Source organism: Equus caballus, chromosome 8 (assembly GCF_041296265.1).
Source record: "Equus caballus isolate H_3958 breed thoroughbred chromosome 8, TB-T2T, whole genome shotgun sequence".
Taxonomy (NCBI): Eukaryota; Metazoa; Chordata; class Mammalia; order Perissodactyla; family Equidae; genus Equus; species Equus caballus.
This window is the reverse complement of record NC_091691.1, coordinates 46,839,747-46,858,185: the sequence shown is the minus strand read 5'-3', so window position 1 is coordinate 46,858,185 and position 18,439 is coordinate 46,839,747. Positions and strand designations below refer to the sequence as shown.

Below are 18,439 nucleotides of genomic sequence, written 5' to 3'. Positions count from 1 at the left end.
AGTAGCTTTTCTTTTTAACAACACAGCACATGCATGGTAAAAATTTCAGAGCAGGGGCCGGCCCCATGGCAGAGTGGTTAAGTTCGCGCGTTCCACCGCAGGCGGCCCAGTGTTTCATCAGTTCGAATCCTGGGCGCGGACATGGCACCACTCATTGAGCCACGCTGAGGCGGCGTCCCACATACCACAACTAGAAGGACCCACAACTAAGAATATACAACTATGTACCGGGGGGCTTTGGGGAGAAAAAGGAAACAAATAAAATCTTTAAAAAAAAAAAAAAAAAAAATTTCAGAGCAGAAAGGTGTTAGCGAAGCCTCTGTCATCCTCAGTCCCGTTCCACCCTCTGGGCTCCCCTCCCCACGCCGTGACCACCTGTGAGTCTTTCTAGAGAGGCTCCGCACATGAACCAGCCAACACATCATGTTCTTACCCTTTCCTTCTTATTTACGCAAATAGTAAAGTATTATTCTGTACATTTTATGCATATAATTGTTTTATGCACAATTTGTATCTTGAGACTGCTCTGCTTTTGTACAGAAAGAGCTTCCTTGTTTTTTTCTCTGCTGTATTATATTTTCTTGCATAATTTAACGCATCTCCAATTGATGGATATTTTTGCAATTTTTTTAGATTTTTAATGTGTAAATGCATCTTTGTAGACTCAGTTCTTACAAGTACAACCACTGAATCAAAAAGCATGTGCCTTTTTAATTTTGACAGATTCTCCCAAACTGCCCTCCAAGGAGGCTGTCCTATTTTTCATTCCTTTACTCAGCAAAGTATTTACGGAGACCTACTTGGCGCCAGGCATTATTTAGGAACTGTGAACACATCAGGGGACAGAGAGAAACACCCCTGCCTCCCTGGAGCTCAATTCTGGTAACCAGTCGACACTTCTCCCAGCAAGGCTGTTTCCCGTGCTGTCACCAACAGGGCCTGTCCGACTCCTGGGTCTCTGCCCACCTGTTAGGCAGAAAGACTGAAGCGCGATGCGTTTCACTAATCAGGGAGAGGCAGGGCATTTCCCCACATAACTAAGAGCCATTTGTAGTTCTTTTGTTAACTTTCATACAGCTTTGCCCACTTTTCTTTTGGGTTGCTGACCTTTTCTTTTTTCCACAAGAGCTCTTTATCCTTAAGGAAATGCTGTCTGCTATGTAATCTACTTTGTCCAGTTTGTTGGATTTTTTTTTTTAAACTTTATGATGTTTGCTCTCCACACAGGAGTTTAAAATTCTTAAGTAGTCAAATTCATCAGTACTTCCTTTTGTGGCTCCTGAGTTTTGTGTCTTGCTTAGAAATGCCTTGTCCATTTTAAAATTATTTTTAAAAATTCCTCCTGTATTTTCTTCCAGTTCTTTAATAGTTTTAGTTCTCATGTTTCAAATCTTTGATCCATGTGGAACTTATTTTGGTGGAAGGAATAAGGTCATCAAGTTTAACTTTGATGGCTGTGACTAGCCAGTTGGCGACAGTCTTTTCCCCACCAATCAGAAACGACGTTTTATTATAGGAGGTAGAATAAGATTTAAGCACAGATCAAACTTCTCCCCTCCCACTGGGTGAGGAGAATATCTCTTTGACCTCTTCACTGAGCTGGAGTAAAAACCGGTTGAGCTGTCTATAAGTAGGCTTCAGACGCCAAACTTGTCACATGAATCACTACCCCAGCGTAGGTGGCACAGTCTGTTCCACGGTGCTACAGGAGCCAGCAAAGAGCAAACCGACAGCTCCTCCACTAGAAAAGTGTCTGAATTCTTAACCAACTGGTTTAGGAAAAAAATCCATCGACTTTATTTCTCTTTTCGCCTATCTCACATAGTCTCTCTTCCTCATTACAGGGGTCTCAGCCTGGGCTCCATGGACTCCCTGGGGGCTCTAGAGACAAGCTTCAAGGGCTCCATGAACTCCTTGGAGCTGAACAACATATGATGTGGATGTGCACAATTGCATTATTCTGGGGAAACGCCCTTGGCTTTCGACAGCTCCCCAAAGTGTGACACAAAAAAGGCTAACACCATCCACTCCTTTTAAGTTCAGAACACAACCCAAACCCAAAGCCAAAGGAAAATTATTATGTTTGAGATTGAAGAAAAAGGGAATCAATAAGACTGTTCAATTTATGAAATCTGCATAATTACCACTTGACTGCTAATGACAGAACCCAAACTACTTAATCTAGCAGGAAAAGTGAAAGCTTCTCTTACTTACCATCATAGCCCCCTAACACGAGCCACGGGAACACGGGTCCACCGAACGTGCCCAGACAAGGATCGTGGAGCAAAGTCGTATCATTGAGGGAGGCAGGAGCCCTGCCAAGAAGTGTAGAAAACACCTCCAGTTAGAACAAACCTAAGACACACAGAGACCTAAACGTTTACAATCAACAGTTCGTGAGGCTGATTATATTCTCAGCACAATGTGGACCCTGAGGTTCCTTAAGTGAATAACACAGTTCAGCACTTGCCTTTGGGAGCTCACAACACTGAGTATCACATGTGCATAGCGCACAGAGGACGGAGCAACTAATACATGGGGAAAACTGTCACCAAAAAGACCTGTACAGAACCAGATCTCTGGCCCGGGGGAGAATTCCCCAGGGAGGGGGGCAATGAGGGTGTTCCATGCAACTACAAGTGTGGGGGAAGAAGAAAGGGCGAGAACAGGCACTCGAGAGAGGAAAGCAAGAGGACGGTGGTTTGAGGAACAAGAAGAAGTCCTGTGTCTAGAGCATGCAGTACCCATACAGCGGGGACTTCCGAGGGAGGGCACGGGGCGGGAGAGGGCGACGGACAACGAACAAAAGGATTCGGTACTGCCCTGAGTAGTTTGGACCTTTATCCTGTTGGCACTGGGGAACAATTAGAGATTGGGGGGACAGGGGTCATGAGCTGTTTTACAAGGTGACTCAGCAGGCCAAGAGGAAGGAGGTCTGCAGGTGGGAAAGAAAGGGAAGCAGGGAGACCAGCCAGGAGGTACGTGCAATGGCCCATGCAAGGGACCACCAGCAGTGCAGTGAAGACACACAACCAGCGTTTTATGACAGATCCTAAGCCAGCATTCTGCTGCGCACTTATGGAGGTTCTTGCAACAAACCAAACCACTGCCCCTCAGAGCCAGTGGCTGATGGGATCAGGCCCCGGAGGCCACCTGCTCCCGTCAAACAGGCTGCACGGCTGCAGCCAGAAACCAAGTCCCGCCATCCCACACACATGGGTCTCTGCCACCACATCACGGATTGGAGAGCTCATCCAGAGGTTATAATCCACAATGAATTACATGGGGAGGGTGAGGAAGAAGAAGAATTCAGGGAGACAGCCTCAAGTTTGAGTAACTGGGAAATGTGGATGCCACTACACGAGACAGGGGCTATGGGGAAAAAAGCAGGTCCACACTTGGTAATGGACGGGCCGGGTCCACCGTTCCTGCAGGACCTCCGGGGGAGAAAGCCCAGGAAAAGTGGGAGGGTGAGGGGGGAGGTGAGAGCTGGAGATACACAAGTGTAACCACACACCGACACAGACCCCTGCCAAGCAGGAGTGGAGCTGCCTACAGCAGCGTCTCCGCCCCTGCTGGACCACTCTCCCCCCCGTCAGAACCCAAGCCTCATGCTCCTCCCCCACCGCCCGAATTCCGTTGAATTTTATTTTGGAAAACAACAAAAAGTAAATAGCTTTTTTCTTTAAATAGATAAATTAAATAACGTTACATTTTCTTTTCAAATTGTCCAGTGGCTCCCGTCCCACCCACCCTGTGGAGAACACTGGTTTAGGGTTTATGGTCACACACTTATTGTTTTACGGGCACAGTTCAGTTTCTAGAGGGGACTTCCTCGAACTAGAGTAAACACAGTCCAAGCACCTGAAGAGTCACATTGCAGTAACAAAAATAGAACTTAAGGTCACCAAACTGGACCATTAGTCAGAGAGCTCAGCTCTTGAAACGTGGTTAGTTGAGCAGCACACTCAGAGCTGACAAGAAATAATTTCTCTGTTCCTGTGATAAAGAAACAGCCATGGTGGTTGTCTGACTGGCTGAAGCACTGTCTCCAGGTGTTTAGGAACAGCAGGAGGCCTGTCCAGTGTAGGCTGCTCTTCCTGCTACGGGGAAAGCCTCAAGGTCACCTCAGATCACCAGCACAGCTTCTCTGTGACTCATTCAAGTCATAAACGCACCCTGCTCAGCTAGACACATCTCCCACAGGAAGGGGCTGCAGTGCCCTCCAATCTAAAGGGCACAGCAATCCTGCCCCCGCCCCTCCAGGGGATGCTGCATGTTTTAAAAACAATTCAGCATCATGCTATAAATTTATATTTGAAAGACATGAAAAAGCACTATAGGCTTCTATTTTTACTAGGAAATCAGCTCAAAAAAACTTGGGGTGGTGTGGTAGATAATAACTGTGTGTTCTCAATCCAGGCATGGGTTCAAGGCTGACTGGTACCAGCTGTTCCTCGATTACACACCATGAAGGCTCCCATCCCAGGGCCTCTGGACTTGCTGCTTGTCTACTCTTTGCTCCGATATGCCTCGGCTCCCTCCCTCCCTTCCCCTGAGCAGGTCTCCACCCGGCTGACGCAGCGCACCCCACTGCACTCATCTCCTTGCCCACTTCCTTGTCTCCACGGCACTCAGCTCTGCCTGCCATTCAGGCACGCATCTATTTGTTCAGGGCTGTCTCCCTCCATCGCGACGTAAGCTTTGCAGGCCAAAGTCCTGTTGTTTGCTCACTGCTGGGGGTCTGGTACCTACAACAGTGAGCAGCGACAGCAACTGTGCAGACATGGGTGGGATGACCGAATGACTGTCTCCTGCCACGTACCGGACACAGTACAGAAAGTGCGTGTGGTAATCCGCTTCCACAAAGAAGTCGTCCTCCACTTTGTGGTCCAGCATGGAATGGCTGTTCTGGAAGTAATTTAACACACTCATAATGGTGCAGTTCTTGTTATATGGTGAGAGAGGGGCCAAGCAGATGTCTTGAAGTGTCACAGTCTCGTTGTTATAAGATGCAGTAATGTTTTCGATGGCTGTTTGTAAGTCAAGAACCTGAAAGATTTGAAAAATAAACAAACCCAGAAACACACCAGATTCCTCTCAGATTTTGATTAACCATTATTGCCCTGAGGGTCAGAAAATAAAGAGTATTTGGGGACAATCCTTCCCGAGACAGGGTAGAGGACCAGGCACACTATGGTGGAGTATCTGATGGCCCAGAAGCCACTCTTAGAGAACAGCCTACTGGGATGCAGACCTTGCTTAGAGGCATCCAGAGAGACAGGGAGATGACACCATTACCAGGACAGAGCTCAGTGCAGGGCACTCGAACATCTTTCCTCCCACTTGTCTCCAGCAGTGACCAAGGGGGCCACAGAGGGGAGACTGGAACAATTTGCCTGGTCTTCCTGACACTCCCCCTCACCCATAATTAACCCACTGCCTTGCTCCATACTACAATTATTTATGTATATTCCTGTATCTTCTAATAGAGAATATGCTCCTGGAAGTAAATGACTACGTTGTGCACCTTTTGCAACAAATTGGGAAAAAGCAACAGACAGGCATGAGTAGAGAAAAGATTCTATTAAAGTCTTGGAACCATTTTGATGTTTTTCAAGATATGAGACTTTCTGTAAGCAAAAGCAACGTTTAAAGGAAAAGCCACGTGACTGTGCAATCGTTTATTAAAAAGTAAGTGGGATGAAGTTTATTCACAGACACAGTTCTCCAGGGCAAGCATGACAAGGGAGAATGCAAAGGTCTAAAGGCCTGTGTAAGAGAATGGGATGGATCTTGTTCCAAAGGCACCGCTCAGCAAATGCAGGCCGGGGGCCCACATTCAGGGAACGATAAATGCACTTCTGCGGGCAGGATCAGCAACGATCCAGCAGCTCCCGCCAAGGGCCCAGGACAGCATAAGTGGATCCATTCCTTTGCGTCCTAGCACACTACTTTTGAGTTACCAAGGGAAAAACTTCCCAAGTTCCTAAGGGGGAATTATGAATACATTCTGCTTCAACAAAGAACCACTCATCTCAATTTCAAGGAAGAAGCAAGACCTACTATACGAAGCAAATACAAAAGCGGTCTACAGTAAATTTTTCATTAGGTTCAACACCCATCACTCACTTTTTACAGTTAAGATTTTCAAGACACACCACTACATTCCAAGCCCAAACCCTCACCAAGTAGAACAGGTCAGTGTGTAAAAGCCACACGCCCCACCCCCCGGCACTGACTTCTGCACAGAGCATACTACCTGGTGCAGAACCTCCAAGGCGAGCGGAGGGCCGAAGGGCACGTCGGCTCCCGAGGGGTACGGCTCGTACGTGTGCACGTGGCCGTGTGGGGCCCGGATGATGAGCTGCTCCGTGCGGAAGAAGGGCCCGAAGTGCGCGTCGAAGTACTCTTTCTCCAGGCGCGCCTGGCTGCTGGGGGCGGACCAGAGGTCCACTGGGTTGGTGGTGACCCGGACGAACACCAGGCCTGAGGAACACGCGGCGATGAAGGCCAGGGAGAAGACGACGACGCAGCCGGGGTTTCGGACGCAGAAAGAGCCCCAGCGCGCGAAGAGCCGCCTCAAGCAGCCCTCGAACGCCGCCCCGAGCGGGTCGCAGCAGGCCGCCTCCCCTGGAAGAGCGGGGAGGAAGGCGGCGCAGTTAGGAGCCAGGCCGCGCCGCAGTGGAGCAGGGCAGCACCAGCGGCGGCTGCACGTGGCGGGAACAGCGCCCACCCCGGCCGAGCGCGAGCCCCTCACCCTCGCCCGCCCTCAGCTACCTGTCTGCTCTGGAAGCCACCCTTCTCGCCTGCCCACGACCGCGTGCCCACCCCGCAGAGGACGGGCGCTCACACACAGGCCTCTGAAAGGCAGTCTCTGAGCACTCTCTCCAGAGCAGCTCCCCGCAAGCTCTCCTGCTCCCGGCCGTGGCCTGCGCGCCCCCGCAGCGCTTAGCCGGGGTTAGTCCTTGCTCTTATTAACTGCTTGGTCCTGATCTGCCACCCCCCAAAGGCAAGGACCCTGTCTGTCTTGATCGCACCCGTGTCCTGGGCACCAGCAGACTGCCTCTCCCAGAACAGGCGCATAAACGTTTGTGGGGGACTCTCATGCCTACATAATCCTAACCCTTTAATTAAGCACAAACGTGCCTACCTTTGTCACTGGCATTCACAGAGAAAGCGATATTGCTATCAATGGGAGTGTACTCGGAGACGAAATATCGTTTTCTGAAAAATAAAAGCATATAAGTAGTACTGTGGCCTTCAACGTAATGAGGCTGCTCTGACATTCCCATCATCCCCTTACAAGCTTCCTTCCTCACCCTGTTTTCTTCCTCCCTAACTGCTGCCTCCTTTCCCCTAAGTTTCCTTGCTCTGGGTCCTTCTGCTCACCAGTCTCAGGAGAAAATTTAAGAAGGGATTAAAAAAACAAATTAATTAGGGGCCGGCCCGGTGGCGCAGCGGTTAAGTTCACACGTTCCGCTTCTCGGCGGCCCGGGGTTCGCTGGTTCGGATCCCGGGTGCGGACATGGCACTGCTTGGCAGCCATGCTGTGGTAGGCATCCCACGTATAAACTAGAGGAAGATGGGCACGGATGTTAGCTCAGAGCCAGGCTTCCTCAGCAAAAAGAGGAGGACTGGCAGTAGTTAGCTGAGGGCTAATCTTCCTCCAAAACAAACAAACAAAAAATAAAAAAACAAATTAATTAAAGGATAATTTCACCTTGGAGCCCTCATTTATATTTAAAACATTTAGGTCCTTTAAAAACACAGTAAACACTATATTGGAGTAGCAATGAGCATATCTAATGCTTAGATCTTGGTTTCTTTTTTTTTTTAAGATTGGCACCTGAGCTAACATCTGTTGCCAATCTTTTTTTCTTCTTCTTCCCAAAGCCTCCCAGTACATAGTTGTATATTCTAGTTGTAAGTCCTTCTGGTTGTGCTGTGTGGGACGCCGCCTCAGCATGGCCTGATGAGCAGTGCCACGTCAGCACCCAGGATCTGAACCGGCAAAACCCTGGGCCACCGAAGTGGAGCGCATGAACTTAACCACTCGGCCACTGGGCTGGCCCCTAGCTCTTGGCTTCTAAATACCATTTTCCAATAAAAGGAATCAAGTCTCCTTGCAGAAGAGGTCTACTCCAGGGCTGGAGCAATAAAAATACCAAATGAGCTTAGAATATCTTGTGATTCCAAAAAATAAGAATGTGCTTGAGAAAGGTGAGGCTATGTTAAAAAGAAAAAATACAAGAAGGTGGTCCCAATGGTCAAAACTGGAAAATCTGAGAAACAAAATAAATGACACTATTGGATAGAGCCCACAGAATTAAAAAAAAAAAAAGTCCATTATGTAAATATAATTGAATAAATAATAAGTAGGGAAGCAGGGATAACCCTCTGTATAGAGTAAGTCCAATCAGTAAAAATAGAAGGAATGAGGGAAATCCAAAATCACCATCAAACACCACAGTAGTAACTGCTGCAGATAAGATCCACTGATGGATGCTAGAATCAGAGAGTGACACTTTGAGGAGAAACAAGCTATTAGCGTAGTCCCAACGTGTCTCCTCTAAGATATTTATCAACTCCAAAGGGAGAAATAGTAACTTTACAACGGAGAAAGCCAGAAGACACCATTTCAACCAAGTGACCAAGGTTAACATCACCAGTAAAGACACAGTGAGATCACGTGCCCCTTGATGTGATATACTGATATAAGAGAAAGAAACATCAGTTCTGTGATATTCTTGTCAAAAACACATAACCTCATTCTAATCATAAGAAAATATCAGATAAAGCCAAATCCAGGGGCATTTTACAAAATAACTGACCAGTACTCATCAAAAGTGTCAAGGCCATAAAAGACAAGGTGAGACTGAGCAACTACCCCAGACTGGAGGAGACCAATAAAATACAAAATGTGAATGTGATATGGAGTTCTGAAACAGAAAAGGAGCATTAAATGTGAATAAAGTCCACGGTTTAGCTAAAAGTATTATACAAATGTTATTTTCATGGTTTTGATCATTATATACAATGGGTGATGTAAGCTGTAACATTAAGGGAAGTTGGGTAAAGGATATATATAAATATATATAAAAACTTTGTACCTTTTTGGTAAATCTACAATTATTTCAAAATAAAAAGTTAAAAAAACTGTTTTTTTCAAGATGCAAATATCTAAAAGGACTATAGTCTTGCGTTTAAATAGATTTGAACCAGATTCAGCTTATAAGACCTTCTGTTAAAGAACGGGTGGTTAATGCACAGTGCTTTAAATCACATCATTTTGAATAAATCAATGAAACCCATTTCAAGTGTTTAAATGTCTACATAGGCCTTTGACCGTTTACTAGTTGCAGGACATAAGCATGCAGATATTGGCTTTCTGTTCTCATTCACCAAGGACTACAAGTGGAAGCTGAAAGTGCTGTGCGGTAATTTTGCTCTTCTCGCCCCAGAGGATAAACAAAACTGCTTACCTGTAGCACCACACGGCAAAAAATGCTCCAAAGAACATGAGCAAAAAGGCCATGTAGGTGGTCCACATGATGACATACATGGCGTCCAGGCCCAAGATTCTCCAGGGAGCAGGAGCAGGCGGGGGCTGGGGCTTGGGGCCACAAACCACTGAGCAATCCTGGCAACTGCACGGCCCCGTGACCTCGTCCACAGACTCGTTACAGCCCTTGGTGGCATTGTTCATGGGCTCCATCCCATGGGCTGGAAAGTCTGCAGGGAGGATTGTGATGAGGGAGTATCTCAATTAAAAAAACACTACCAGGTATGTATTAAATGGTATTTAAACCCAATGATAAGCACTCCAAAATAATATAACACAACCAGAAGAACAGAAAGGACTAGAGGTTTCTATATGATGAAATGATCTTTTGCCGCTTAGTCCTGTAAAATTTTAAGTTATTTTAACAACTCTGAGCAGTTTGTCACGGAGATCAGAGTACATCACATTCCAAGGTAAACCTCCAATCGTGTCTTATCACCATCGAGGAGCTAGTCTAATGCTATTGCAGAGCTCCTGAAAAGGTCTTTGTAATGGTTTTCAGCCATTTAAAAAAAAAAAACCAGCTATTCTTTCAATTACGCAGCAATACGTGAAGGCAAGTCTTCTTCCTCCTCCGATCCCACTTGCAGCCCCTAAATTAACCAGGGGCAGGAGAAATTAAATGCTCCAGTTACCTCTCTCATCGGAGGGAAACTCCAGGAACTAGTTACCTGAATTTATCTTCCTACTGCAGTTTAAGGTTCCTGGGCTTTAAAAAAAAAATCCCAAATACACCAAACTCGGGAGTCTTTATCCCTACCTGAAAAAATGGGTGTGATAGTGAAGGGTGCCTGGCCGTTGTTCTTATTGAACATGTACTCGATCCAGTTGGTGGCATTGCAGGCTTCGGCTTCCTTCCCACACAGGATTCCCAGGGCTTTGTCGTTACTTGAGGGGGCCTCCACATCCCTGCACGCGTTGTACATGGCTAGCAGAGGAACAAAGGAAAAACTGGACACCATGCTGCTTCACCTCACAGCCAGATCTTACAAAAGCCCCCTCCAACAGGACCTCGGAAACCCATACACCCTGCAATCAGAAGCCACAGGCTGGAACGCGGGACAGTAACTACTAAGGGCAGGAAGGCAGATCACCCCTGAAACCGGCCTGTCACCCTGCAATTAACATGCTGGGCCAGATTCCAGCTAACTTAAATGTAAAACACAGACAGGAAAGGCTCCTGTCATGCCACGCAGCTGGCAACAGCTGGGAAAAGTGTTACCCCACCATACAGAAGAGCACACTAAGACTGGGGAAGGAGAAACTAAGAACCTTCGTGCCTCTTCAGTCAATGAAGCTGGTTCCAGAAAACTTCTGTGGCAGGAAACTATACTGCTGGAGAATTCCGGAACTTACAGGGGAAGACTGGTTTTAGGGCAGGGTCACGTCTGAATGAACCTAATACTACTCTCTTTTTTGGTTTTAGTTTAGTACACGTTAAGACACACTGAATAAGGATAATGTCAACGACATTTTGCACATAAGGAAGGAGTGGTAATGGGCCCCATATAGCCCTGCTTGTCAGAAACTTCCCATGACATTCCTCCCCTAAACCTGAAGGAGACACTTGTAATTCACCGTCTTGCCCTCACTCTAGGAAGACAGTGTAGCTAGAGGGATAGTTATTTTCTTTAGAACTGTGGTTATTCCATTGCCTTCTGCCCTCTATCATTGCTGGAAGGAAATCTCCAAATGTCATTCTTTTGAAGTGATTTGTATCTTTTTTCTACTTGCTTTTAAGATACTTGTCTTTGGAGTTTTACAGTTGTTCTAAGCTATATTTAGGTATGGATTTCTTTTTAACAGCTCTATTGAGATATAATTCACATACTATACAATTCACTATTTAAAGTTACAATTTAATAGATTTTAGCATATTCACAGATATATGTGACCATCATGACAGTCAATTTTAGAACATTTTTATCACCTTAAAAAAAGAAATTCTGTATCCTTTGGCTAATGCTCCCTTATCTCCTCAACCCCTAAGCAACCATTAATCTAATTCTGTCTCTAGATTTGCCTATTTTGCACATTTCAGATAAATGGAATCATATACCATGTAGTCTTTTGCGACTGGTTTCTTTCACTTAGCATGATGTTTTCAAGGGCCATCCATGTTGTAGCAGGTATCTGTACTTCATTCCTTTTTATGGCTGAATAATATTCCATCGTCTGGATATACCACCTTTTGTTTATCTATATATCAGTTGATGGATATCTAGGTTGTTTCTACCTTTGGGCTATTATGAATAATGCTGCTATAAATATTTGTATACAGGTTTTGTGTGGACATATGTTTTTATTTCTCCTGTGAGCAGAATTGCTGGGTCATATGGTAACTCTATGTTTAACTGTTTCAGGAACTGCCAGACTGTTTTCCAAAGTGACTGCACCATTTTTCATTCCCATCAGCAGTGTATGAAGGTCCCAACGATTCCTCCACATCCTCGCCAAAACCTGTTTTTATCTGACTTTTTGCTTCTAGCTGTCCTAAGGGGTGTGAATTGGTATCTCACTGTGGTTTTGATTTGCATTTCCCTGATTACTAATGCTTTCAAGCATCTTTTCATGTGCTTATTGGCCATTTGTATCACTTCCTTAAAGAAATGTCTATTCAGATCCTTTGCCCATTTTTAATTCACTTATCTATTTAATATTGAGTTAAAGAATTCTTTACATATTCTAGATACAAATCCTTTGTTAAATACATGATTTACAAATATTCTTGCCTTTTCTTGGTGTCCTTTGAAACAGAAAAGTTTTTCATTTTGATCAAGTCCAACAGATCTATTGTTTTCTTTCGTTGCTCATGTTTCTGCTGTCATATCCAAGAATCCATTGCCAAATCAAGGTCATGAAGTTTTATCCCTATGTTTTCTTCTAAGAGTTTTCTAGTTTTAGCTATTACATTTAGGTCTTTGATTCATTTTAAATTAATTTTTGTATCTGTTGTGGTGTAAGGGTCCAACTTCATTCTCTATCCAGTTGTTCAAGCACTATTTGTTGAAAAGACTATTCTTTTCCCATTGAATAGTTTTGCCATCCTTGTCAAAAATCAGATGACCATAGACATGTTGGTTTATTTTCAATTCTACCTCATTGTTCTATATGCCTATCCTTATTCCAATACCATGCCATCTGGATTTCCATTGGTTGATAGTAAGTGTTGAAATTGGGAATGAGTCCTATTTTGCTCTTCTTTTTTAGGATTGTTTTGACTATTCTGGATCCCTTGCAATTGCAAGTGAATTTTAGAATCAAGGCCTGTCAATTTCTATAAAGAAGTCAGTTGGCATTCTGATAGGGTTTGCACGGAATCTGTAGATGAATTTGGGCAGTACGGCCATCTTAACAATATTAAGTCTTCTGATCCATGCACGTGAGATGTCTTTCCATTTATTAAGATTCTCTTCAATTTCTTTTAATAATGTGTTATAGTTTTTAGAGTATAAGTTTTACACTTTTTGTTAAATTCATTCCTAAGTATTTTATTCTTTTTGATACTATTGTAAAAGGAAATTTTTTCTTAATTTCACTTTTAGATTGTACATTGCAAGTGTATAGAAATAAAACTGATTTTTGTATATTTTATTTCTTTTTAATTTATCTGGCTTAAGGATTCATTATCTTTTCCTAACTCTGAGGATTCATCTCTCATCCATTCTGGGAAGTCCTCAGCCATTATCCTTTTGCTTGTTGTCTCTCCCTAGCTCTCTTTTCTTTTTCTGGAGTTTCTCACTTCATCCCACATATCACTTCTTTAATGATTTCCAGATCTTTATAATTCTGTGTTGTTTCCTGGGTAATTCCCTCATATCTTCCATCTCACCATTTGGTTTTCAAGGTTTTTTTTTTTTATTAGATATTTCAAGCATTCAGAAAATATGGACAATAATTCTCATTTACTCATCCATCTATATCAATATTACTATTTTACACCAGTTGCCTCAATAGTTTAAAAAATACACTATAGATACAGGTGAAGCCCCCTGACTGCCCCTTGCTACGAGCATCCCCTCTTCTTCAATATAACCAATCTTGAATTTGATGTTTATCTTTCCCATGCATGTTTGTGTACTTTTATGATATACTGTATCCATAAATACATACTGTTTAATATAAACATTATATACGTTTTCTGTATTTATTTTCAGTCAATATTTTTTAAGAGTCATTCACATGACTGACATAATTCTAACTCATACATTTTAACGGTTTTAAGTATTCCATCATAGACTATGACTATGCTCCAATATAGTTACCCATTCTCCTCTTAATTAGCATTTGGTGTCTCCAATTTTTTTAATTTTTGTTTTTTAAAATGGACTTTATTTTTTAGAGCAGTGGTAGGTTCATAGGAAAACTGAGCAGAAAGTACAGAGTTCCCATATAACCTCTGCCTCCACACAAGCAGAACCTCCCAACTATCAACAGCACCAGAGTGGTACATTTATTACAATCGATGAACCAACACCGACACATCATCATCACCCAAAGTCCATAGTTTACTTTACGGTTCACTTTAGGTGTTGTACATTCTATGAGTTTTGGCAAATGTATGACATGTACCCACCATTACAGTATCAAATAGTTTCACTGCCCTGAAGATCCTCTGTGCTTCTCCTATTCATTCCTCTCTCCCCGCAACCCTGGCAACCACTGATCTTTTTACTGTCTCCACAGTTTTGCCTTTTCCAAATGTCTTATGGTTGAAATCATAGAGTCTGTAGCCTTTTCAGACTGGCATCTTTCATTTATTAAAGTTTCTTATTTTTAGCGCTGATCAATATTCGATTGTCAGGATGTCCCACAGTTTACCCATTCACCTATTCAAGGACATCTTGGTAGCTTCCAAGTTTTGGCAATTATGAATAAAGATGCTATCAACATGCATGTTCAGGTTTTTGTGTGGACAAACATTTTCAACTCTTTGGGGTAAATACCAAAGAGCATGACTGATGGATTGTATGGTAAGAGTACTTTTAGTTTTCTAAGAAATTGCTAAACTGTCTTCCAAAGTGGCCGTACCATTATGCATTCCCACCAGCAACGAATGAGAGTTCCTGTGGCTCCACACCCTCACCAGCATCTGGTGGTGTCAGTGTTTTAATTTTGGTCATTCTATTAGGTACGCACTGATATCTCATTGTTGTTCAATTTGGAATTCCCTAGTGAGACATGATGTCAAGCATCTTTTCATATGCTTATTTGCCACCCATATGCCTTCTTTGGTAAGGTGTCTGTTCAGGTCTTTTGTCCATTTTTAATTGGGCTCTTTGCTTTCTTATCATTGAGTTTTAAGAGTTCTTCATATATTTTGCATAATACTAATTTATAAGATGTCTTTTTGTAAATATTTTCTCCCAGTATGTGCTTGTCTTCTCATTCCCTTGACATCTCCAATTTTTCATGATCACAAAAATGCTACAATGAATGTTTTTAAATGGTCTCCCTGTTTCTATGCATTAAGAGTTTCTTGAAGGCAAGCATCTATATGTGGAATTTCTGGAATGAGCGTATATTTATCTCCAACTTTACCAGGTAATGCAAAATAGTTTTTCTAATGGTTTTCAAACACTCACTCCAAGTTATGGTTACCAGTGGCACAGTATATTGACATTCCTATTGCTCCACATCCTCACCAATATTTGGAATTGACAACTTTTTAATTTGTGGCAATCTGATGTGTGAAATGGTAGCTTACTGTTAATCTGCATTTCAGTGATTTCTCTAGATACTGATTTATATTTATAAACCTTTTCACTTATGGTTTCTGCCTTTCCTCTCTTGTCTAGAATCCTTCCTTACACTTAAGTCATAAAGGTCTTCTATATTTACTCCTAAATATTTCCAAAATTAGGATTTTTAATCTATGCATTTTTAGTATGATATGGAAAAATAAAAACTAGATGAACATAATAATTTCCTCACTCCACTAGTCAACCAGCCCACCCTTTCCCTTAACGATGTGACAATACACCTGGTATGTATCAACTTTCCACATGCACAGTCCTGTTTCTAGACAGAATGATCTCTCTCCATCAGTCAGGTTGTCTTTTAGGTCACATCTTTCGGCAGGTTTAGTCCTAGGAACTTTACTTTTTATTGCTTTTGTAAATGGGATCTTTTTTCTATTAAAATTCTTTCTATTACATTTTTAACTGATCATTACAATTAAATTTGTATATTGCTTTTATAGTCAACAACTTTGCTGAATTCTTTTTCTCTTATTTTAGATTGATCTTGGGCATATTCTTTATTCAGCTTTGTCTAATCTGCTGTTTACCTTTTAGTCCACTTAAATGACGATTTCTCATTAATAGATCCAGTTGGTTCTATTTCTAATCTGTTCTTTTTCCCTAGTGTTCTATTCTTTCAGAGTTCCTTCATTTCAATCATTTTCAACAAGCATTATATGGTCTTTTCCAGATTGTTCTGTGATTTCTAATTGTTGGGGTTACCCTTTCTCCCGTTTGTTCTCCCTGCTTCCTTTCCCTCACGGTCATCTGCTTCTTCATAGTCGAAATCTCCTCTCCTCTGCCAGCTACTTCTCCCTTCCAACCCTGCTCCTCAGTCTCGCAGTAACTCATGAAGCTACACAGTTCACGTCCACTAGAACCAAAGTTCCAATGGTCTCTAAAAAGTACAGAAGTAACCATGCACATATAGTAGTCCCCCCTTATCCAAGGTTTCCCTATCTGAGGTCTCGTGTTCCCTGGTTTCACTTACCCGCGGTCAACCATGGTCTGAAAATATTATGTAGAAAATTTGCTGCATCACAATGCCAAGTCATTCACCTCACTTCATCTCATCACACAGGCACTGTGCCATCTCACATCACCACAAGAAGGGTGAGTACAGTACAATAAGATATTTTGAGAGAGAGACCACATTCATATAACTTTATTACTGCATAGCTATAATTGTCCTATTTTACTATTAGTTATTGTTAATCCCTTACTGTATCTAATTTATAAGTTAAACTTTATCACAGCTATGTATGTATAGGAAGAAACATAGTACATACAGGGTTTGGTACTATCTGTGGTTTCAGGCATGCAGTGGGGGTCTTGGAACACATCCCCTGAGGATAAGGGGGGACGACTGTACTAAAAATTCCCATATGGGAACTTACAGTTGGGAAGCAGTTAAAGCAAATACTTTAAGGAGATTGTGCCACAGCCTGTAGCTCAAGTTCTAGGATACAAGCAAAGCAACAACTCGCATTTCATGGCCAACAGAACTAAAAATTGTCATTTCACACAGCTGACAGGACAACAACAACAAAACAATTTGATCCATTGTCCTGATACCAACTGTAGAAGAAGAAGAATTAAAAGTTTACTTACCATTAGCAAAACTCTCGCCAACATAGTACTGCAATTCTATTACATTTGTTTTCGTCTGGTTCGTAACAGGATCAACATAGTCTTCAGTTGCTGTAACGTTCAGAAACTGACTTTGTTGAGGGCTACATGTCAGCTCGCAAAACAGGTTCATTAGGTTATAAAAACAGGACGGACATCTAAAGAAAAAGTAAACTATATTTTGTATGATCTCACAGATAACAGGGCCAGGAAAAAGGTGATTTAAAATAGACAAACAATATATAAAATTTATTGTAAAGTGACAAATGAAATACCACAAGGACATATTAAACCTAGCAATTCTAAAGCTAAAATCTCATGTTGAAATGAAGACCTGGGGCCCGCCCCGAGGCCAAGTGGTTAAGTTTGCACGCTCTGCTTCAGCGGCCTGGGGTTTCGCTGGTTCAGATCCTGGGCGCGGACATGGCACTGCTCATCAGACCACGCTGGGGCAGCGTCCCACATGCCACAACTAGAAGAACCCACAACGAAGAATACACAACTACGTACCGGGGGGCTTTGGGGAGAAAAAGGAAAAAATAAAATCTTTAAAAAAAGAAAGAAAGAAGACACCTCTTTAAAGACTGCCCTAATTACTACATTTATGCTGTCCAGCTGTAATTTCAAAAAGAGAAAAATGCTTCTCTGAATTCTTCACTTTATAATTTACAGACGTTTTCTTTGTCTTGAAGCTAAAAGGACTTAGGAGCATGGTGACAATTCTGATTAAGAAGAAAAAAGGAGAAAAAATTAGATTTACACATTAGAATTTTCACTTTATAATCTACTGAAAGGCTCTCTTCCAAGCTCCAAGATAATCCCCAGGCCTTCTCTGAACACAAGAGGATTCCCCGTGACTTGAGAAGATAAAAAGAACAACAGTGCCAGTGGCCTTCTCTGGCTGCACGTACTTCAGAAGCACATGGGTTTTCATGAGAACCACAAGCTGTCTGCTGTCCTTCAGGTTCAAAGTTTAAGCTCTGAATGTTGACCAGTTAAACAGCAAAAGAACTCTCCTCTTTGGTTCATTGTTATCTGCAAAAGCTGTTACTTCATTAGACTTGCATTCTCAAAACACAATCAATCAAGATTACTCTCTGCTCTGATCCAGTCTAGGCGACCAGACACGACACAGAACAAGGAAGCTGTGGTCCCAGCCCTCAAACCCTCTGACCTCGTGAAGAAGCAGACATGCACACTGACTATTTCAGGAGTCCTGTGCTTTACTGTGACAAAAATAGGAATGACAATTACACCATTCTAACAAAAATCACTCTAAGGGTGCACAGTTTTTTATCATGTTCCATAAATTACAAACCTCTTTCCAGGTTACTACCTTTAAAATCGTCTACTTTGACAGCTGCATAATATTCCACACAGTAGCTTCTCATTATTTGCTATTATAAATCAAACTCTGCTACCTCTGAAAACACGGGGAAAACTTGGTTATCTTTTGATGTTTATGTCCATAATGTCTCAGTAGGTGCTAAATAAATGTATTCTG

At 42.7% G+C, this 18,439-nt stretch overlaps 1 protein-coding gene across 2 annotated transcripts in view; it reads right to left on the bottom strand.

The window, feature by feature from the left end:
• The window catches only part of NPC1 (NPC intracellular cholesterol transporter 1), a 48,893-nt gene that overhangs the window by 15,655 nt on the left and 14,799 nt on the right, over nt 1-18,439 (bottom strand). For both annotated transcript variants that reach the window (XM_005612764.4, XM_070220717.1), the window contains exons 4-10: nt 16,918-17,093; nt 10,326-10,493; nt 9,486-9,735; nt 7,154-7,227; nt 6,263-6,633; nt 4,826-5,052; nt 2,215-2,315 (exon numbers count right to left, since the gene is read on the bottom strand). In XM_005612764.4, the coding sequence (XP_005612821.2) occupies nt 2,215-2,315; nt 4,826-5,052; nt 6,263-6,633; nt 7,154-7,227; nt 9,486-9,735; nt 10,326-10,493; nt 16,918-17,093 (1,367 nt within the window). The remainder of the gene's footprint in view (nt 1-2,214; nt 2,316-4,825; nt 5,053-6,262; nt 6,634-7,153; nt 7,228-9,485; nt 9,736-10,325; nt 10,494-16,917; nt 17,094-18,439) is intronic.